The sequence below is a fragment of the Gouania willdenowi genome, chromosome 24, assembly GCF_900634775.1.
Source record: "Gouania willdenowi chromosome 24, fGouWil2.1, whole genome shotgun sequence".
Classification (NCBI taxonomy): Eukaryota; Metazoa; Chordata; class Actinopteri; order Blenniiformes; family Gobiesocidae; genus Gouania; species Gouania willdenowi.
This window is the reverse complement of record NC_041066.1, coordinates 16,637,452-16,660,904: the sequence shown is the minus strand read 5'-3', so window position 1 is coordinate 16,660,904 and position 23,453 is coordinate 16,637,452. Positions and strand designations below refer to the sequence as shown.

The following is a 23,453-nucleotide window of genomic DNA, read 5'->3' as shown; positions in this document are numbered from 1 at the left end:
TGAATTTTTTTTATTTTTTTTTGTCATTGACAAGATCAGAAATGAAGCTGACTTGATATATATATATATATATATATATATATAAACAGTGTTTATTATTGTCTATGAATAACATGTACAACACAAAAATGGTCAAAAAACGAAATAAAGATGCTTTAAAAAAAAAAAACTGTCACAAAAACATCCATTTTACACTGTCAGGTTTCATGATTCAGAAATGAAAGATATAAAAATATTTTTTGCTCTTGCTGTTTTACAAAGACGCTAGAAGTTAAAAAATTGCCTTCAGATACATTAGGTTATAAATCTCATACAGATTCCTCACACAGCTCCCATAGGTGTTCATAAAACAACACCATAATTAACAGATCAGACAAAACCTAATGATATGCAGCCACATCACAGCCTACATGGGTGCATGTGTGTGTTGTGCGGATGAAGAGGGCGAGGCCACAGCAGTGGTGGATGAGAGGGAGGTGGGAGGGGGTTGAGGGGTGATGGAGGAGGAGGAGGATGAGGAAGATGCAGTGGAGGTAGAGGGAGGGGCAGCAGCGGCGGCTGCAGCAGCAGAGAAGGAAGTGTCTGTTAAGCTGCTGTGTGTGATGAAGCGTAACCGCAACTTCATGGCCTGACGCAGAGACATGATGATTTTCTCCACCTGGAGGGAAAAAACAAAACAGTACCGTTAGTAACTTGCTTATTTTTTCCTTGTTGTAGAGATTTTTTACATTATTCTATTTAAAAACTCCATCAGAGTCCAATTCTCACCTGATCCTTCACGCTGTCTCCTGTGTACATGTACTTAATGTGATAAAGAAAATCACAGATGGGGTCCATGTAGTTGAGATGTTTGCAGTGCTGGTCCACCATGTGTAGCATCTCGTAGAAGGCAACAGCAATCTGAAGCACACACACAGGATGAAATAAAACAATAGAAGTCCACAGTACAGACCTTCGGAGGCCCCGCCCACTGAGCTCAAACAAGAAAAGAAACATTTACAAGATGAAAATCGGCATCCTTACATCTGAGGTGAAACAAAACAAAGATGTGCTTTTTCACGGTGTGAAAACTGGAATTAAAGAAGCGCATTTAAATGCTCCGTAGAAAAGAATCAGCTACTGAGCAGGTGAAGTCTGTCCCCCTGTGTGCGCTGTGAGCAACTTCACAGCAGAGATTGTGGACAAACACACAAATATAACATTTATATTAATGATTGACCGATATATCAGCCGATTTTTGCGGTTTCTACGTGTATCGGCATCGGGCCATCCGGGCTTCTGCGTTCACTGATCTGCATTATTTCATATTCATTAAATATTTTTTACTTGTTCTTGTTCTACATCACCTGTTTTAAATATTTGTTGACTATTATTCGCTTCTTGTTGTTATACCTCACCTTTGTTAATTTCAATAAATGTTAGGTATCGGCTTAAGAAAATCGGCAGTCCGTATCGGCTATGGCTGATGGAAAGGAAAATCGGCATCGGCCCTAAAAAAATCCCTAATTTATATCAAACTCAGTGTGCACGCTTTCGGCAAAAAACATCATATTAAGAAAAATTAACAATCAAGACGTTTTAAAAAGCCTTGAAAATTACTAAATGTTGTCCCTTGTCTGTGTTTATTTCGCCTTCAGCCATTTTCACCTACAATTCATCACTATACTGATTACTGCAGCGCATTAGTTAAAGTTTAAGGAAGTAATTACATTTAAAAGCATTAACGAGGTCTTATTTATATGTATATACAGCCCCCAGTGATGTGTTGTACGGAGGAAATAAGACCTCATTCTCACATAAACGTTGCGTCCTGTGCATGTGCACTGGGTGAATCTATGAGTTTACCAGCAGGTTTATACAGTATTCTGAGCAGGAAAACCAAAAAAGTGGTATCAGTAATAATGTGGGCTTTTTTGAAATTCCTTTTATTTTGTTTAATTCGTTTTAATAATCCGTTTTGATCTGTTCTGAGCGTGTGTGCTGATGCTTAAATGACAGCTGAGGTTGTTTAATACTTTATTTTCAGTCTCAAATTTTGCTGCTGAACCACAAATCCACACACTTATCATACACGAGGTCAGACCTGACGTGAGATCTGATCGTAGCATATGCTTACATCACAGTTGATAAATACCCAAGGTTGCGTGAATGTCGTCGTTCGCCCGTCATACGCACAGATCTGAACGTACAAGCGGTCGATAAATGAGAACCAAAGTGTCCAGTAACAAAAAGCAACTGGTTATGGGTTATCAGCTAACCTCCAACATGCAGCGCGTCCTCTCCTGCTGGAAGCGCTGCAGGAACGGACCAACCAAGTGATACACGTACAGCAACTGGAACTCTGTCTTGACGATAGGCTTCAGTGTCTCTGACAGGAACCTACACACACACACACACACACGGAGACAGAATAATGTGAATAATATGAGCTTTCTAGCAGAACAGGGTGATAGAGGACACATTTAGTTAGTCCTTTACTTTGGAATCAGAGAGAGCTGACCGATGGACGAGTGGTGCCACACTGCGTGTGCCAGTGCCAGCACGTAGCTGCAGTTCATTTCACTGTAGCTCTGGTGGCAGGCGGTGAAGTCCAGCAGGGCAAAGGGATAACCAGCCCACTCTGTTCCCGACATCAGCACTGGAGAGCTGATCACGGAGATGATGCGCTCATGGAGAACGATCCAGTAGGGTTCCTGAAAGAGGAGCACATTTACAGTCAGCATGTATCATGACATGTAAAAAAGGGGGAGGATCTGAGAGGATAATCTTACTGGAAGTGCAGTGATAACAAGTCCAATAGCGTTCATCCAGGCTGTGACGTTCTCTCTGGGAACCAGAGGCTGACTGAAAAAGAAATAACCAGAACATTCATTTTTATTTTCACTGCAAACAACAATCCATCCCACATGACTACTGAAATACTTCAAGATATTCCCTGAAAAAATAGAAAAGCTACAAGCTAGGAATTAACTATTGTATGTATTCAGAGACGTTTGATTAAATACATTAACTTTATAAAACAGCAACGTAATAAAAAAGAATTACAGCACTTATCTTTTTAATTCAGCTCAATTTAGTTGTATTTATACATTACCAAATACAAATGAATCATCTGTAAATTATTTAAGGGTTTACATATAACTATTAACTGCCATTTATATTTAAGTAGCCCATGTTCACAAAGTCTCTTATTTTGAAAGGCTACAAATGGAGGTTGGTGCTCTATGTCCAATATTTGTTTTTAAATGTATTTGAGAAGCCTCTAAAGACCTTCAGTCCATGATTAAATCCATTGATCAAACAGGAAGTTCCGGGCATAAAAAGGAAGTAGTGGACCAAGGAATGAGGAGGAAATAAAAAAGTCAGAAACATTAGATTAATGAAATCTAATAATGAACTTGTGGCAACTATTCCGCTGATCTTGGGCCTCCAACCTTATGTTTGACAACCAGGATCTCAAAGAATTCTAAATCTACATGCCACCCGGTTAGACCTTTTCAAAACGACGTTGAGCAGCGCGTTGCCGACATCTTTCCCAGGCAAAGCCAGCGCCATGAGCTCCACGCAGGTGACGTGCAGCGCATGAGCTGCAGGGTTGGGAAACTCATTGAACCTCCAGTCACAGTTGGGGAAAGGACCAGGTGACTTTCCCGCCATAGGTGAGGGAGAATTAAGGAATTAAAAATGTGGAAACACAATTTAATTGACCTCACTGTATTAATACCAGTTAAATTCATATTTTACCATTACAAAAACAATAGCAAACAAGCCATTATTTAACCTGCTACATATTTACAGGTCATAAGCAGGACCCAGGTAATAAATATACAATTAAAACTTCCTGAAAAGCCAAAGTGCAACACCGGCAAATGATGGGAAGAATAAAGGATATTGTCCACCAGCCGTCCAATCAGCTTGCAGTAGTATGTGTCATCAGGGATCCACACGTTGTCTTCTCGGGCGTTCATGCCGAACTTCATGTAGGTCTCACTGAGACACCAGCCTGGGGTGCGGTTTTCCTACAAAAGAAAACAATGGATGGTCAACCGGATGGTGTGCTTACATAATTCCAGCAAGATTCTTTTTTTTAATTTTTTTCTTTAAATATTTTTGGGTTTTTTTCTCCCTGAAACAATGTTCTGTATGTCAGTATCAAGAATATCTATGCATGTATGTATGTACATACGTGTATATTCTTTTGCTTTGATAATCAATTAATATTTTATATGTATATATGTATATTATTTTGCTCTATTAATTAATATTGTATTTTGAAATATAGATGTCAAATGGGGGGGGGGCTGACAACTATGTCAGAGGCGACTGCTGATCGCTTTGATGTTTCCTTGACTTCCGGATAGTATTAATATTAAAAAGAAGACAAAAAGAATCTTCCTAAGAACAGTTGTCTGAATAAATGAAACCATAACACATTATCCAAAAGTAAGACTGAAACAATCTCACTAGAATTACTACGCTGAAGTCAAGGAAACTTCAATGGAAACATCAAAGCAATCAGCAAACGCCTCTGACGAAGACTGGTAGTTGTCAGGAGATCAAAGCAGTCTGTTTACATATTAGTGTCAGATAAAAAAAATAATGCCTTTTTTTGCTTACTTTCAGTGAGGACATGATGGCGTGCACCAGTTTCCTCTTCAAGTTGGTTCTGTCTCTCAGATGTCGTTCATAGTAGTGGAGTGTGTTGTAGAGGTAGGTCACTGGACGGTCTGCTCAGCAACAAACACAAATCAGCACAAACCCCTGCAGAGGCTCTTCATCTCATCAACCTTTAGCGCTGTTACTTACCGTGGAACTTGTACAGGCCTCCTAGGTGGTCCAGCAGTGTCTCCAGAGACTTGGAGACGGGCAGGAGCTCCAGGAAGCGGTGGATCACGATGTCAAACACCGGCAGGAAGCGCAGACACACGTTGCCGAAGTAGATGGGCAGGTACTGGGGCTGCAGCTGCATGGGGGGGCTCACTTGGTCTGCGAGACCCTCGAAGTACAACTTCTCAGGATATTTCTGTTACAAGATGAAGATTTCGATTTCAATTCACTCGACCAGGTCAACTGAAATCGACTGCTGGTTCCATTTCTAATGGATCCCATACCTTGTGGTAGTTCATGTGTTTGCTGTGCCAGTCGCTCTGCAGCCAGTGCTCAGGAGCGTTTTCTTTGACAAAGTCGTTCACTTGGTTTCTGAAGTCACTGGGCTTTAGCAGCAGCAGCTGGATTATGAAGTAGCAAACCTGTGCTTCATTTCCTTCATGGCTTCTCATTGCCTAGAAGGAGTGAAAAGTTTAGAGTCCAGGAAAGCCTGATGTATCGTTAGCTAGAGCAGTTTTACACCCAGTGACCAGCAATCAGGGTAACCAGGGCCTTCTCTATTGTTACTTATGGTTGTTTTTGCTGAGGTTAACATAGTGGTTCCCAACTTTTTTGGGGTCGTGACCCAACAAATTTCTGTTGACTCCAGAGACTTTTAAAACAAATATTTTCTTTTGATCATGTTTGTGATATAGTGTTACAAGTAGCACGCCAGCTCAGATATTTTTATACTGTGTTTTCTTTAACTAGATTTTAACTTGAAAAAGTGAAAGTATAGAATAAGGTTGTTTGACATTTTAATAACAATTAAAAAAAACAACAATTTAATTTACATTTTTATTATTTAATTAACTAATTCTTTTTTTTTTTTTTACACTATTTTCTTTAAGTAAATTCACATTTGAGGAAATTAAAGTATAGACTACAGCTGTATGAGATTGCGTGTGGTGTTTTAATCTGAAAAAGAATGATCTGAAAAATTACAAAAATGTGACTGAAATTTTATCATTTAAATAACTATTTAATTATTCTTTTTTTTTTTTTTTTTAAATATAATTATTTTTGAGGAAGTCAAAGTATAGAACACAGTTGTTTTAATAAAAAGAATAATATTCTCAAAAATTACAAAAATATAATTTTAACCAGAATTATTTTAAATCATTTACTCGAGATTTCAGATGACCCCATTTGATTTCCCGGGTGACCCAATATAGGGTCACGAGACCAAAATTAAAAAAAAAAACAAAAAAAAACTGGGTTAGATTCAGATCAGTGTACAAAACAGAACCCTAACACGCTCTTATGACATCATGAACCTCCTTGCACTCACCAAGCAGAGGATGAGCCTGTCCAACGTGACAATGTTGTATTTCCACACCATGTCGTTCAGGATTTCAATGCACTTGTTGAGCTGCTGTCCTCCAGCAGACGTAGAAAACTCATAGACCAGGAAGTCTGCGAATGTGCGTACATGAGCCACCAGTGCCCGAGCTCCGATGCGTTCCAACACCCTGAAGATCAAAGAAACGCATGTTTTAAGACAGGGGTTCTCAACCTTGGCATTGTGAGACACTGGAAGAAGGTCGCCAGATGCCTTCAATCAACTAAGAATATTATTTAAACAATTGGAGCCCATTTTTGCTTTTTCTGCAACTACTCCAAACTTGACATCGTTTAATCTATTTTCATCACTTTTTCTTTCATATTTCTGCTCCTTTTAATGCATTTTTGCTACAAAACCCACATTTCTTTCACTTCTCCATCAAATTTCAATGCCTCTTCTGCACATTTTTTCCCCACTTCCAAGACATTTTCGGCACTTACAATAAACCCTTTCTACCACTTTTCCAACCTAACGTTGCATATGTTGACCCATTACTGTCACTTTTAACACCTTTTCACCACATTTTATGTTTAATTTGTCAATATAACCACATTCAAGATTTGTAATGCTCATTATTTGCCAGTTAATTTTCCCTTCAATTTAAAATTCCATTACCCCCAATTTGCACATTTTAACCAATTTCTGTGGTTTTGAAAATCCCATTTCACCACTTTGCCACCATTTTTGGTAACTTTTAACCCCTTAAAACAAGGACTCACATCTTTAAGATTACTATATATCATACGGCACAAATAATAATAAACTTCCTGGATAAGAGTGGATATTATGCAGATAAATAAATAAATGTGGTTATTACAGATTCATAGAACAATTAACCATCATTTTGATGACTTTATAGATGGGCCTCAAAAATATCTCCCCTTTGACTCTTCTTCAATGTTCATGTCTGTGTTCAATCACTTTCAATGATCCGACCTGAAGCCAATCTGGTTTATGTGGTCCGTCTCAAGCAGCATCTTCCACAGCAGGCAGAGGAACAGCGGTGGGGAGCCCTGCATGGAGAAGTGGGTGATGATGTCATTCTCATTGGCCATGGACTTCCACTTCCTGTACTCCTCCTCCACGTTTTTCTTCAGGTTGAAACGAGACTCCTGGGGAACGTTGTTCTGCTTGAAGAACGCCTGGAACACAGACAGACAGAGGTGTGAGCAGGGGACGCCTGGTTTCCATTTGTCACTGTGATGCTGTTTGCACCTGGAGTGGAGCAGGGAAGCAGGAGAGAGTGTGTGACGCCCAGTTGTGAGGTGTGAAGTTCATGATGGTTTGGAGGATGTCTTTGCACCAAGTGCCTTGAATGGAGTCAGAGCCTGTAAAAAAATCTATACACACACAGAGAGAGAGACACATGAATGGACTGAATATAAGCCTGGGAAAATAAACCAACAGTGGATACATCTCACACAAATAATAAAAGAATGTTGAAAGTAGGGCTGGGCCATATGGACCAAAATTCATATTTAGATATTTTTTCTCAAAATGGCAATATGCGATATAAATCTTGATCATTTTAATTCAAATAAAGTTTAACTAGAAAGATAATTCAGGGTTAAAATTGATGCAAAAAGCCACACAGGCTAAAATAACATCACGGTGCTTTAAAAAAAAAACAAACAAACTTGTGCTTGTATCACAAACATGGGAAACAAGCAGCCCCAAAAGTGAATGCACAAAATGACAGAAAAAAAAAACACAAAATCACTACAATAAGAACAACACAGATACTTAATAGGACAACATAATACACAGAAAAGGAGAAAAAAAATGCACAATGGGACAACAAAAATGCAAAAAAGGACACAATAAGGAGAAAAGAAAATGTACAATTGGAGAACAAAAATACAAAAACAACATACATACCAAAAAGACTAACAAAACGACTCATAAAGACTTCAAAAAAATACACAGGAAAACAAAATACACAAAAGAAGGAAAAAAAATACACAATGGCACTGGGACATTTATTAACAAACAGCTGCACAATATGAGCCACGTTTGCCTTTTTTCTCCTGTTCTGTTTCAGTAGTGATTGCAGCGACACCTAAAACACGTGTTTTAATACAAAATTAGTTATGAAATAAAAATATATATCGATACAGGCAATGTTGTATTTTTCTATATCGCCAAAATAGAAAACTCGATATATCTTCAATCTCGATATATTGCCCAGGCCTAGTTGAGGGTTTACCGGTGACGTGTGTGGCTCTAGCCAGGGTTAGGATCAGAGCTCGGTTCAGCTCCTCAGACTCAGCAGATAGAACCGTCTTTGGGTCGTTTAGGAAGCGGGTGAACTGAGGCTGCACCTCTGAACTCCCCAGGGCTGTGATCAGTCTCAGAGCTGTACTCTCCACACTGTAGACACACACACAGGATGAGAGAAAAACATCAACACAGGATGAAGTGGGTAGTGAGGATGAATAAAGACTGTGTGGGTGTTGATGGTACCAGAGGTGCAGCTGGTTCTGGTTGGTCTGGGGAACAGCTGCCAGACTGTGGAGGTGAAACAGCAACTGGACTCTGTAGTGTGGCTGGATGTGGTGCATCCTGTAGCTGAACATCTCCAGCAGCGTGTGCAGGATCCCCCATGCGTGACACTTGAAGACGTTGGGCAACAACTGACCTGAAACCGACACAAGTATACTAAACCTAGTTAGTTTTTCTTTTTACATCAGGCTTTGATCTATAAACACTAATAATAACAAGCTTTTCTATTAGTAGAAATAGACTTTGATGTGGTTATTTAGTTTTACTCAGAACACTTTGATCTAAATTTAATCAACTGGAGGAACCTTTCTTCTGAACACTGACAGTAAAATCATATGTTAAGGTTTCATTTATTCAGACAATCTTTTCCAAGAAATTACACGTTCTTTCATAAAGAAAGCATCAACTGATCGCTTTGATGCTTTCCTTATGAAAGAACTCGTGGGGGTACATCCAGGGTTGGGGTCAATTATAACTTTGTAATCGTAATTTAACTGTAATTGAGTTCAGATATTAAAATGTGCGAAAATTTTAATATCAATATGTTCAGTGATTAGGAAGCCTAACAAGGTAACAAAGAAATTAAAAGCAAATTAGATGATAGATAATACTTTTTAGTGAATTTTACAGCTGACTTAAGACATGGGACAAAACTGACCCACTATCATAGGAGATGCTAACAGAAAGCTAACACAAGTGGAAGGATGTGTTTTATGGGGTTATTTATTTAAGGCTCAGTAGTTGTGATTAATTGTATTTGACCTTTAGTAATTGAGAACGTAATTATAATTGACTTACAGAGGAAAAATAATAATCATGATTTTAATTGTAATTGGAAAAATTGTCGGTCACCGTAATTGTAATTGAGTTGCAACTGAACATGGTAATTGACCCCAACCCTGGATACATCAAAGCAATCAGTAGATGCCTCTGAGGAAGAGTGACAGTAGGCATTCGAAACATGTCAGGAGATCAAAGTCAATTTCCAAGTAAATTTCCTGTAAAAAGTGGTTTGAATAAATTAAACCTTAACATATCATTTCAAAAAAGATGACAAAAAGAACTTGCTGGAACGTATTAAATAAAGTTCAAATGCACTGACTGATAAACCCTTTGATGCCCAGTGATTCGATTTCCATGTAGACCAACAGTCTGCTGTACGTTTCCACCAGTGCAGGGGCCAGGGCATTGGAGGACTTGGAATGAGCCAGCTTAATGACACGTGTGGCGATGCTGTGGATCAGACTGAGCACAACACATACAAAACTGTTAAAGGCGTTCTGTCTTCTTTATTATCTACTTATGCACAGAAATTTCTATTTCCCCACCTCATCTTTGCATGTACGGACAGTGAATCCAGCAGGTTCATGGGTAGCGGGGTGACCGTTCCTGATGCCATGCAGTTGGTGCCGGGAAGGTTGATCCTCATAGAACCGTTTCCACAGATGGTTTCCACAAGCACGCCCATTGGCAGAGAGAAGCAGTCAGAGTTGGTGCTGTACGCGTTGCACAACAGCGCGATCTTGTAGTCGGACATGCCCAGCGTCTTGTTACGCAGCGACTGCTGCAAAAACCTGAGGTAAAGAAAAGATGTGGGAGGTAGAGGTCAGTAAAGAAGATTTGTTGTTCCTCCCGTCCTCTACCGACATATAGTGCTGAACATCAGGGGTTCTCAACCTTGGGGTCAGGACCCCATTTGGGGTTGCAAGACACTGAAAGCGGGTCGCCAGATGCCTTCAAGAAACAAGGAAAACTATTTGAGCCAATTTTTGCTTATTTTTACACTTTTTCTGCAACTGCACTAAAATTGCCATATTTTAACCTGTTCTCAACACTTTTTCTTGCCATATTTTTGCTCCTTTTAGTGCATTTTTGCTACATTACTTCCATTACTGCCAATTGATCAATTTAAATGCCTTTTCTGCACATTTTTTCCACTTTCAAGACATTTTCGGCACTTGTTAATCCTTTCCACCACTTTCCCCACCTAATATGTTGACCCATTATTGTCACTTTTAACCTCTTTTCGCCATATTTCATGTTTATTTTTGCCAATTTAACCACATTCTCGATTTTTCATGCACATTATTTGCCGGTTTAAACAATTTGCTCCACTCCACAATACCCCCATTTCTGCCACTTTTAAGCCAATATTGATATTTTGAACACTTTTTCTGTCCGTTTTTGACCACTCCAATTTGCAACTTTTAACCAATTTCTGTGTTTCTTAAAATCCCATTTCACCACATTTTCCACCATTTTTAGTCACTTTTTAACCCAATTTATTTCTGATTAAAACAAGGATTTACATCTTTAAGATGACTATATACTATGATGTAAATAATAATAACCTTCCTGGATATGGATATTATTCAGATAAATAAATAAATGTGGTTATCACAGATTCATAGAACAATGAACCATCACTTTACTGACTTTATGGATGGGTCCCAAAAAGCTCTCCCCTTTATTCCCCCTTTTAGATGGTCCTGTCTCCATGACTGTTCTTCAATGTTCATGTCCGTGTTCAACCACCTTCAGGTAAAGTGGGGGTCCCTGGTCCCGATATTTTGGGGGTTGCAGGCTGGAAAGGTTGAGAACCACTGGTGTACAACAAATAACACGGCAAAGCTACATACTCATGGTGAAGTTTCAGAGAGTGTGGAATGGGTATCTGCAGTTTGGAGTTGTCACTCTGAGCTTTGCGGTTCAGGTGGATCCAGATGCAGGTCATGGCAAACGAATGGGTCGACTGTGGCTTGTTGATGTCAGGAACAGGAATGCACTGAAAGCAAACAGAAAACCTTGGTTTAAGCATTAATCTATCCAATAACCAAATGTTTTTTTGACCAAATTGTGCCACTTTTATGGTTTCACAACATGAGTGTTGAGCATGTACCTCTTTTTCTGGATAAAGCAGGTCAAAAAGCTTCATGACAGGCAGGAAATCAGCCAAGGCGTTCTTCTGAATGCTCCCTGATATGAACTGGAGCAGGACCCACATCAAGTGATCTCTGCCTTTGATCAGACCTCGACTAGCAAGCTAGTAAGGAAAAGTGGTAAAAAAAACAAAAACAAACAGTTTACCTTTAATTTGTTTGAATTATTATTATTTTTAATTCATTAGTGGAGATGCGGGAGGCTTCCTCACTATCGTTATCCGTTTTTTTCTTTCGTCACAGAATTTTGCCGCGTTTCAACTCCTTCAGCGTTTGACTGATTTTGACAAATAAGAAATCAAAACCTGTCATAAATTAAGCACAGGGGTTCTTGTGTTATTAAATTAATGCTAATGCTAGCGAGTGTTAATGCAAGGCTAATACTAGTGCTAGTAAACGTTAATGTTAGCTAATGCTAATGTTAATGCTAGGCCAATGCTAATGCTAGGTTAATGTTAGCTAATGCTATTGCTCGGTTGATGCTAGGCTAATGCTAGCTAATGCTGTTGCTAGGTTAATGCTAGGCTAATGCTAATGTTAGGTTAATATTATTGTTTGCTAATGCAAAGCTATTGCTAGCGAGTCCTAATGCTGAGCTAATGCTAGCTGTGTTAGGTAAATGCTAATGGCTAATGTTTGCTAATGCTAACAAGTGTTAATGTTAGATTAATGCTAGCTAATTTTAATGTTAACGCTAAGCTAAGGTTGATGTTAGTTAATGCTAATGCTAAGCTAATGCTAGGCTAAAGCTAATGCAATGTTCGATGACACCGACCAGTACTTGCATTTTCTTCAGGAAATGCAAATATTCTAGTTCTAAGCGTATTCAACGTAAGAACAGAGATACAGATTTGATGCTTGTATATTACATCACGTGCGTTGCTCTCCTTACCTTCTGGTGCAAAGACAGCACCATGTGAGGAAAGCTGGCAAACTGGAACAGGACAAAGAAGATGAGCTGGGAGGAGAGGTGTTCCCACAGCAGCTGGCTCGTCCCTCCGATGTCAGTATCAAAGTGTTCCTCTGTCTCAGAGCGCTCCATGGCGTACACCACCAGGTCCACCAGCTGCTCCTCCAGCACCGGACAGCGCTGCTTTTGCTGGGTGTGGTGAGGAAAGGAGAATTAGAGAAGAAATAACCTCCTCATTTACACGCAAACATCAATTTTTTTCCTTAATTTTTTTTTTATTACTGCAACTCTTCTTTGATGTTGCCATAAAAGCAAGGATATTGTTTAGAACAGGATACAGGACAGATTTAAACAAATGATAACTTCACAAAAACTCGGTGATACTGCAAAGTTTTTATATAAAAAAAATGTAAAGCTTTTTGTTTCTCATTTGGTGCTTTATCATCTATTAAATAACAATACCGTTGATATATTTGAAGACTGCCCTGTTAACCATGTATTTTTTTTATTCTATCATGTTTTATAGCATGATTTAAATGTGTTTTTATTGTCATTTAAATGCATTTTTTGCGCATTTTTTAAGTTTCAATCACTGATTTTATTTCTCCTTTTGTGTCTTTTAAATGTGTTCTTCATTGGACTGACATTTGTTTTTTTATTATCAACTGTGTGGGGCAAACTAGAGGCAACCTAATTATTCAAATTAAGATCCTATTTTTATGTATAAACTTTAAGTCTTTGAATCACACTTCCTACTTGTTTTGCAGAGATTCAGGACTCCCTGATGAAGAAAGTTAACTCATCACATAAAGTTATTTTACTGCACTATTCAATATGAGAAACTTAAGAATTAACAATAATGGTCAGGAAAAGATAACATCGGCATATTGGGAAAGGTCGTGGTTCCTCAGCAGAGGGCGCCAACAACTTCACAAACAGTAAAGACATTTTAGTATTAAGGTATAAAAACCAGAGAATAGAAAAGGGCGGAGGGAAAGCAAGATAAACTGGTGAGAGGAACGAGGTAAGGAAGAGGTTAGTGGGAAAAACAGGGAGGCGTTAAGTCACGAGATTAGAAAAGCTGTTTTAAAAACAATCGCTGAGTGATTGACTGCAGAGTCTGAGACGAGGGTTCTCAACCTTGGGATCTTTTTAAAAAATTTGAGCCAATTTTTGCTTATTTGTACCCTTTTTAAGCAACTACACCAAACTCTCCATATTTCAACCTATTTTCATTACTTTTTCTCACCATATTTTTGCACTTTTTAGTGCATTTTTGCTACATTACTGCCCATTTCTGCCACTTCTTTATAAAATTTAAATGCCTTTTCTGCACATTTTTTCCACTTTCAAGACATTTTTGGCACTTATAAACCCTTCCCACCACTTTTTCCACCCAATGTCGCATATGTTGACCATTAGTGTCACTTTTCACCATATTTCATGCTTATTTTTGCCAGTTTAAACCCTAGACTGTAAAAAGAATAGACAAACAAGCTTCTCCAAAAGTGAAGCTTTTTTTAGAGCTCCCCCTGCTGACTGGCTGCAGTTTAGGTCATAAACCACGCCTCCTCAATGTTAACGGATGGGATTTGGGTCAAACTGTAAAGTTAAAATACTCGTCACATAATTATTTTCCCAAACCTAAACTCTGCTGTGATCATTAGTTATCATCACCCTACATTGTGTTCAAGTGCTCATTTTTCTGTGAAGTTTGTTTTAAATAAGTTATTTGAGGTTGAAATACGAGATTTGACGTCATATTAGACGATGATTGACAGCGGAAGATTGGGCTGTGCCCTAAATGGGTGGGGCGTGTTACCAGGGCTCCTCCCGCAGGACCCTACTATGCAGACTCTGGCTCCAAATGACGTTAAATTTGCGAGATGGCTGCACCCCTAAGTGATGTAGTTTTGCTTCAAGAATGTTGAGTGGGAACTATGGAGGATAGTCTATGTTTTAAACTAATTGTGACAACTTTTTTCTGCTCTTACTCCTCCCTTATGTCTGAGTTCAAACACCTTCAGCTACAGTTGGGGTCCCCAGTTTCTGGCACCTTCATTTTGGGGGGCGCGGGCTAAAAAGTTTGAGAACCACGGTGATAAAGTGCAGTAAAAGCCCACGCCTAAATGTGGCATGAATTTATTAAAGCCCAAATGACAGAGGATAATATTGGCTACAAACTGAAACAGTCCTTAAAAAAAAAACCTTTGTTTACCTCCTCTTTTTTACAATACCAAGTACATTTATTTTTTTAATTTTAATGTACTTTCAACTTCATTTTATGTCTTATTAAACAGTCAACAAAGTCCGATCTCAGAGCATTTTCCACAGCGTTGGACAGCACAGCACTGAACAGCGGGACATTGCATGCAGACAAACAGGTTGGTGAAGGTGGGGTAGGTGGATGTTTGGGTGCAAAGAAGAGAAGCTGTGAGGCCGACTCTCGCTTTTGCGTTCCTTTCTTTGCTCTGATCTTCAACACAGCCTCCCCTCGACAGCACCCAAACACACATGCATGCGCGCGCGCACACACACACACGCGCACGCACACACACACACACACATGCTCACAAGAGAGAAATAGAGAAAGCCAACAAAGGACTAAGACAGAGAGAAAAGAAGCGAAAGCTCCACAGAGAAAGCTCCTGCTCACAATGAAATACGCTTACTCAGCAAAATCCAACCTTTAACCATAACGCTCAATAAAACTAAAAAGTAATTTAAAATGTATTCCACTTCAATACTGTCTGCTTAAGACAAGTTTAAAGTCTTTGTAGTGTTACTGTGTAATCCAGTCAGAAATACTGTGGGATCTGAAAATGCATAAACATACTAATTTGAAATGATCAAAACATCAAAACTGTAAAAAGGTATATACATTATCTGGTTGCCCAATTTAATTTTAAATATTTTAAACAATTATTGGACTCCTTACTGGCTTTATGTCAAATCTAAAAATGTATTTACATATTCTTTTTTTTTTACTTTGAAAAACAATTAATGATCACTTGAACCATGATAGTGTGACACTTTCCGATCAGAGCAATTTTATCTCAGGTCACAGCCTAATGGACGTATGTAGAGTTTCTAAAAGCAGCATGGCTTGTGAAACCAGCTCCTAGTTTTAGGTTAGGATTAGCGTTCGGCGATATTTACCAATAAGGCGATATTTGATATGAGTCTTGATATTTTTAACTAATACTTAGCAGAAAGACAATTCAGGGTTGAATTTGCTGATGTAAAATGCCACACAGGCCTATTTATTAACAAAACTGCTGCACAATATGTGCCACTTTTAGCTTTTCCCCCCTATAAAGAACAGCATGTGTGAGTGAGTTTTTTAGTGTGGCTTGTTTAGGGGAAGGTTTGTTGTGTACCTGTATATGTCGACAAAAAAGAAATCTCGATTATATCTTCAACCTCAATATATTACCAAGGCATATTCATGAGGCTTGCACTCTTCACTCCAATAATGGTCTTTTTTGATGAGTCATGTTTTCTGAACCTTAGTTTTCTTTAAGTTTCTCCTCTCTATGCTCTCTCTTTTTCTGTCCTTTCATAGTGGAAACCTTGGCTTTTTAATATAACGGGTTCTTCATTTGTGGTACCCAAGCTGGTCTTAATTGATGCTGTTTAAACCGTTCTATCATGTTGTTTAAAAATTGCAGTAAAATGAACAAATTGTACATGCAATTAACTAAATCTGCAGGTCTCCCACTAGCTACACAAGCACCGAGTCCTGGATAACTGCTACAAGACTCGGACAAGGTCATTTATTGAGGTTTCGAGTGAGAGGATAAAAAAATACAAATAAAAAATCACAAAATATCCCTGTCTGAGTTTTGACCATAGATTAGACGGAGCGGATGAGGATTATCTGGGTTCAGCACAACAGATAAAAGCCTTTCAAAGACGAGCCTGTTAATGACAGGAAAGCACCAGACGACAACCACACATGCAGTGCAGCAGGACTTGAAATGTCAACAGCAGGGTCTATAATCACAAACCTGGTCACAATATCAGTGAGTGAACCAATTGTAGAAATAACAAAGGAGTCAAACAAGCTCTGTAAAACTGGAGGCAAGTCCAAAAAAGACACAAACACAAAGAAAGAACTCGGGTCTAACTCTGTCTGAACTGGAACGTAAGTGGCCAACTCATTTTACTCTTTAGTCTTTTCTTTAAAAGCCTGCACAACTATTTTGTTGTTGTTTTCTTTACCAAAATCTAACTGTACTTTAATTCCAACAAGTTCATTTTGTCTTATTTCTTTAATAATATGTTAAGGTTTCAAATATTCAGACAACTTTTTTCAGGAAATGTACCGGTACTCACAAATATGACAATTGTGGCCATTATTGTTGGTTTTTGCACCCCCTGGTGGCATTTCCACATACAATTTTACAAATCAGAACACATGTGACAACTGTAAATGTCGCTAAAAGTCACAAATATTCCTTCATTGAGAAGGTTCTTAAAGGAGAAGTACCATTTATTTTGGGATATACACATTTTTTTGCTTGTTTTTTTTATATATAATAAAATATATAATGAATAGCAATTTTCCATTTATTTCATGTCATTTAGAATAGAGTTTATTGCCATATGTACAAGTTCAAAAGAACAGGTACAATGGAATTCTTGTGCATGTCCCAGAGTCAGATTGAAAAAGATTACAAACAACAAATCAGCCAAGACTTCACATATTGCACATTTTAAGGAACAAATACTATATCGGGATATATATTGTTATCAGGATAGAAATCTACCTATATTGTGAAAAAATCCATATCACAGCATTAGATCAGAGTAAATTTCCTGAAAAAACTTGTCTGAATAAATGAAACATTAACAAATTATCCAACTGTACTTTGTGCAAATACACCAAATATTAAAAGAACACTCCATTAGTGCCTCATCTAAATGCTTTTTAGTTGGCATTCTACACGAAATTCAAATGATGATTCGTAATCTGTCTTTCCATCCACGTTTTACCTGCTGTGATCGCGTTCTAGTTATCATACGTCTATGAAGCCCCGCTGTGTCCACCTCAAGCTCTGAAGCATTTGTCTTTTGTTCCCACTTTTACGTCATATTTTGACTAGTTTGGAGGACATGAACGTGCCTAAAAAAAAGCCAAGTGTTTAATGAGCTGATTATTTGGAACAACGACATACCTGGGAAATGTTCAGAGTCTAGAGAGCGCATGGCAGAGAGATAGACGAACACAACACACAACCAGGAAGGGGAGGGAGGGGGGGGCAAAAGAGAGAAAAAAAGGGAGAGAAACAAAGAAAGAAAGAATCAGGGGGGAGAGGGGGGGAAAGGGGGGAGGGAGAGACAGAGAAAGTGATGACTAAGGAGTGAGGTAGTTCACTGTCTGTTCAGCACAGCCAGCATCAGCTCAGCCTGACCAGATGCACCAACCTGACTCTGGCCTGTTTTTTCTTTGTTTGTTCATCATCCACATGAATTCACTCAACACACCAAACTTTAAAAACAATCGCATCTGGCCTCGCTGTGATGATGTAGCATGAGCCCAACAGGGCAAACTGACACCAGTCCATTATGGATCAAACTCACAGCATTGTTTTTTATCTGGTCTTAACAGCTCTGCTAATAGGATGACAAGGGAGGGAAGAAGGAGGGGAGGGAGGGAGGGGGGAACACAGATGTCAATAGAGGAGTTTGAAGGGAGGAAAAAAAACAAAATAAAAATTGAAGATAAAAAAAAAAAATGGTTGGATGTTTAATAACTAAGGAAATTCTACAGGAAAAAAGGTGAAAAAAAAAAAGCAGGCAAAGGACGGAGACACTTAAAAAGGAAATTTGGATCATTGGATACTGGAGCTGAAGGCAGTGGGTGGGCAAGGGTCAGGTGGCAAGCCTGGTATGACAACAACAAAGAAAAAATGAAAAAAAGGAAATATTTCTTTACCTGTTTGTTAAGCCCGAGCATGTTGCACACCATTTCTCTGGAGTACGGCTGCTCGAGCACGTAGCGTAGCAAGCCTGTCTGTGGCTCGAAAAGGTCCTTCGAAAAAACGACAAATCATAGAATGATCTTTAAAAATGATGCAAGTTTGTTGCTTTTTTCTGTGCCTGAACTTTGTGTGTTACTTTGTCAAAAGGCAGCATTCCCTTCAGAGGGAAATGAAGAGTCGTGGGATCCAACTTCCAGGAGTTACAAATGGCGCCACTGTTGTTCACGACTGGTAACAAACTGCAGCGGCCTGTAGAGAGACACGCCACAGGCACTCAATTCATTGTTGGAGCTAAAATGTCACAAAGCCATTATCAGATAGGAATTTAATAGTTATTAACTATAATTGTAAAATAACTGAGCTGCATTTTATGTATGAAAAGCGCTTTTTTTTATAAATGAAAATTGATTGATAATCACCCTTTATAGGAATACATTTATATTTTCAATTAAAAACATGGAACTGTGTCTGAATATATATACATTCATTTTATTTTTCTAAATCCCTTGTATTGCATTTTTAATCATTGCAGTGTAATAGATTGTGGTGTAGAGTCCTAATCCGAAAAATATATGTATATTATTGACAACAATACTTACACTGAACAAAATATAAACAAAACACTTTTACCACTATTTGTCATGGGCTGAACTCACAGATCCAAGACTTCTATACACACAAAATGACAATTTCTCTCAAATATTGTTCACAAATTAATTAATTAACAAGAAATAGGGCTGAGCAACTTTGAGTTTCGATTCTCGATTTTTTTTCCCAATGCACTTATTAATGACTGCAGACATCAGATATATTAGAAAAGTGTAACGTTATTGCTGTGATTGTCTTCAAGAGTTAAAATGCATAAAACAATCCCAAAATAAAAAGTAAATGAGGCTCTGACATTCAACAAGATCAAGTTTTAATCCAAATTTAAGCAAAAGTGCAACAGTAACTTCACAGTAGCTTAAATTTTCTAATTAACAAATCAGATAACTACATTATTTATAACATATAACATTACAATTAAAAAATAAACTATTCCCTTAGCATCTCAGCATAGTGTGAATAAAAAATTAAACTTGCCTGCAGCACACATATAGCCTACTCAAAGGGTAAACAAAGAGGGGGTGAGCTCACATTGCGCTACGGTAACCCACAAGGACGGAATGCAAAAAAGTCTAAAAAAACTGTGGTAGGGGAAAAAAGAAGGGAAAGGGTTTTTATCTACAAATTCGAAATCTATTTTTTTGCCCAGCCCTAACAGGAAGCGACTGATAATCCTTAAATATCAATCTTAATTGTCATGTAAGCTCACCACAGATGGAGTTGATTCTGGCTGTGGGTCTGAAACTGTCCACAAATTCTGAAATCAAATTACCTAAAAGCTGCAACAAGAGAGAGACACACACATACACTCAAAAAGAGTAAATCACACACAGAAGTTACTACACAAACACACACACACACCCAATGTGACAGCTGTCCCTCTGGGTACATTTTTCTGATTTCTGTGACAGCGAGGTAGGCTGGTAGAAGACACGCGTTTCTGTCCAGGATGTATTCCACCACCTTAGACAGAAACAGAGAAATGAAAAAAAAAAAACCACAAAAAAAAAAAAAAAAAAAACTTGCTTACGTTTCTTTTAGAAATAACGTCTCAGATTAAAATAAAATAAAGAATAGTACGTACCTCTCTGGCAGCCAGAAGCTGCTGTAGAATAGCCGAGCTGAACGTTGTGGGAACAGTTTGAATTTTATCCAGAACACCTTTCAAAAGGTCACGCACACCCTGCAATACACAGTACAACAAAATGTTATCACATTTAAGGTTTATACCAAATAGCAACATAGCAACTAAGGGTGTGAGAAAAAAAAAAAAAAGATTCTATCGCAATATTTCACCGCGCGATTATCGTACCGATCCAAAAAAAAATGTCCAAATCGACTTTTTTTAGTCATGTTTTTTATTGAAAAAAAAAAAAACATTTAATTGCGCTAACATATACATAGCATAAACGCCCAGTCACTAGGTGTCAGTGAATCATGTCAGACCTTGTTAAACCACCTCATCGTATATTAGCTTGTAAGTCGACAGCACTTTATTTTTCAAAAAACACACTGGGCACTTTTGTATATGTATGTGGTTATTTTTTCTAAGAACTTAACAGAATCAGAAGCTTTCAAAAAGTGAAACTCTTTTGAAAAATTAAATTTGACCATTTGATTATTACCACTTATTTTAATATTGGTACTTATTATAGTTAGTTACCTACTAGTTACTAGGGGTGTGCCGATCCAAAATTAATATCGGTCCGAAATCAGCCAGAAAACAAATATCGGATTTTATCGGACTGCATCTACAATCTCCAATATATATTATATTATATTTATTCAATTGTAGAATACTGTAGATATTATTATTAAAATGTATGTCACCAATTGGTTAATAATAAATGGGTCAGTTTTTATCATACCTACTGTTGCTGACTATTGTTCTCTGCTTGAGTAACATCACTTGATCAAGCCTTTTCTAACATTCCACACTACAAAATAAGTATGATTCATGCTGATATATCGGATCGATATCGGTATCGGCCATTACTCAAAGCTGCAATATCGGCACTGTAATGGAAGTGAAAAAGTTTTATCGGGACATTCCTACAAGATACTTGTTCCCGCAAATTTAAAAAAATGAAATACAATGTATTGCATACCTTTTTGTACTTGTAAAGGTGAAATGTGTCATTATTGATAATGTGATATATCGTATTATTTAAAGCCGTGATATATCGGGATACATCGTATCGTATTGTCAGATTAATGGCAATCCAAACCCATAATAGACATATGCAATTCATTTGTTTTACTTATAACACAATCTAAATGAAAACTATTCTTATATAATATCACTGTGTGCGTGTACCTTATAGTCCACCCCTCCAATGATCTTGCGAATCAGTCTGAAAGTTAATGCCCACAGCTGAGTCCTCTCCCACTCCAAGCTCTCTGAGTTTAACAGTGCTCCACACACCATCCTAAAAACAGTGATATCACATTAGTAACTGTTGCTAAAGTAGTGTTCAGATCTCAGCACCTGACGGCAACTGTACGCACCTTGGTGGTAAGACACTCGTCTCCACAGCCATGGCAAGACAGTCGTAAAGGAAGGAAATCCTTTTTGGACTGTGCTGACTATGAATGAAGCGCACGATCCACTGCACACACTGTTCATGAGACTCCTGCACACAAAAAAAAAAGGTAAAAAAGAGAAAGAAGTATCAACCTTTTAAAGGCACTTTTATTTCTCTGTCTCTATGTCGGGACGTGTGTTGGTGTAGAAACCTGTGGTAGTGTTCCCCAGTACTGCCGAAAGGCTCCGAGACAACTGATCAGCTTTGTTCGTTCATCTTCTGGGGCGTCTAAAAACATCCTGAAAACACAAAGGAAGTGTCTCGTAGTACGTAATACGTATCCATATATCGGTATTCTATCTGTACGAAGTCACGTGACCATTTGTGCGGTTAGGGTTCGTTAGTCCGTAGAATAGTTTAGGGTTAGGGTTACGATTAGGGTTAGTCCGTAACGTAGGTTAGGGTTAGTTAATCTGTAACTTAGTTGACGTATTAATACAAATGGAAGTACAAAGGCGTAGCGTCTCATTGGCCAGTTTAGGTCACGCGGTGCACCTATCACGTGACCTAAACTGCCCAATGATGGCCGTTGCGTACGGATAGAATTCCGGTATGTTGATACGTGTTACGTGGCTATGGATACATCCATAGCCTGCCACTTTATGCATACCCATTGGCCAGTTTAGGTCACGTGATAGGTGCACTACGTGACTTAAAGTTCCGTCAGTTGTATTTTAGCTTGCATTTATTATTAACTACCCCACTTTTATGCACTCCATAGCCCTATCCCTAACCCAGGAAATATCCTAAAATGTTTATTTTTTGTCAAATATGTATTTTTAAAGGTGGAATTTGACGTTTAAGTATCTCTAGATAATTTCAACACAAAACGTGCATCACACTCAGCAAGATGCTGAAACAATAACATTTTACATGTGACATCATAATGAAGTTGGAAGAAACCTACCCAGCGAACGCTTCTTCAATTATTTCAGTTTTCTGAGGAGAAAAGAAAGAAAAACAGAGGATGTGATTTGCAAACTTGTCAATTTACAAAAAAAAAAAAAAAAAAACTTAGATAACACAACAACAATAATGACATTTTTTTTTTATTTTTTATAAACAGACAAAATGTAAGGATAATTCAGTAGCTTCTGTTTGTAACGTAAAGCCAAACTGTAAATCACAGGTTCCCGAAGTTTTACCGATGGGTATTCTTCTTATAATTTTCATAATATTACAATTTAATTTACACAAAATTGAAAACTTATTTACAATTAACTGAACGCGTTACTTCTCTCAAAACAACACATTTGCTCATACAGTTTGACATTAAAATGATTTAATAAAGGGTTGTGTTTCGTTTTGGCCGCTGCAAACACAACAGAAAAGGCTAACAGTGTGAGTGGCTATCATTTCTTTTAGCTCTGCTGTAAAATAAATTACATTAAGTGCAAATTACCACAACATCCTCAAAGATGCTTTGCAGCTGCGTTTCCATTGACAGCGCCATTCTGGACACGAATAGCTGTAGTTTTACTCTTATTTCACGGCTGGAATAACAGGAACAATGGCCTGAGTTAGCAACATGCTAACAGCTTCAACATGCATCGAAGGAGTGCAACAGTCAAAACAATCCGGACTGAAGAAACAACCGTGAACCATAAATGTTCCTATAAAGGTTCCACATTTTTTACAGTTTGAATGGTTTCACCTCTCACAATAATTGCATTAAATGATAGTTTTAATATTAGACTGTCTCAAATGAGTTAT

General features: G+C 38.1%; 1 protein-coding gene across 3 annotated transcripts; it reads right to left on the bottom strand.

Moving 5' to 3' along the window:
- Positions 1-202: 202 nt before the first annotated feature.
- On the bottom strand, positions 203-23,293 carry med23 (mediator complex subunit 23). 3 transcript variants are annotated; one of them, XM_028439665.1, is made up of 31 exons: positions 23,143-23,293; positions 22,648-22,679; positions 21,892-21,979; positions 21,664-21,788; positions 21,473-21,584; positions 20,240-20,338; positions 20,017-20,118; positions 19,865-19,934; positions 18,686-18,798; positions 18,504-18,599; positions 17,743-17,760; positions 12,545-12,751; positions 11,613-11,756; positions 11,353-11,498; positions 10,042-10,287; positions 9,816-9,958; positions 8,675-8,849; positions 8,418-8,581; positions 7,427-7,551; positions 7,148-7,353; positions 6,158-6,338; positions 5,112-5,282; positions 4,807-5,023; positions 4,618-4,727; positions 3,893-4,019; positions 3,494-3,659; positions 2,772-2,844; positions 2,479-2,693; positions 2,259-2,379; positions 769-900; positions 203-658 (listed from the first exon to the last, which is right to left on the bottom strand). In XM_028439665.1, the coding sequence occupies exons 1-31, from the start codon at positions 23,191-23,193 to the stop codon at positions 407-409; spliced, it is 4,227 nt and encodes a 1,408-aa protein (XP_028295466.1). In that variant the 5' UTR covers positions 23,194-23,293; the 3' UTR covers positions 203-406. The 3 variants fall into 3 exon arrangements, with proteins under 3 accessions (XP_028295466.1, XP_028295467.1, XP_028295468.1); XM_028439666.1 differs by lacking the exon at positions 17,743-17,760; XM_028439667.1 differs by lacking the exons at positions 203-658; positions 769-900; positions 2,259-2,379; positions 2,479-2,693; positions 2,772-2,844 and adding an exon at positions 3,221-3,330 and having other exon boundaries at positions 3,420-3,659.
- Between the last annotated feature and the right edge of the window lie 160 nt (positions 23,294-23,453).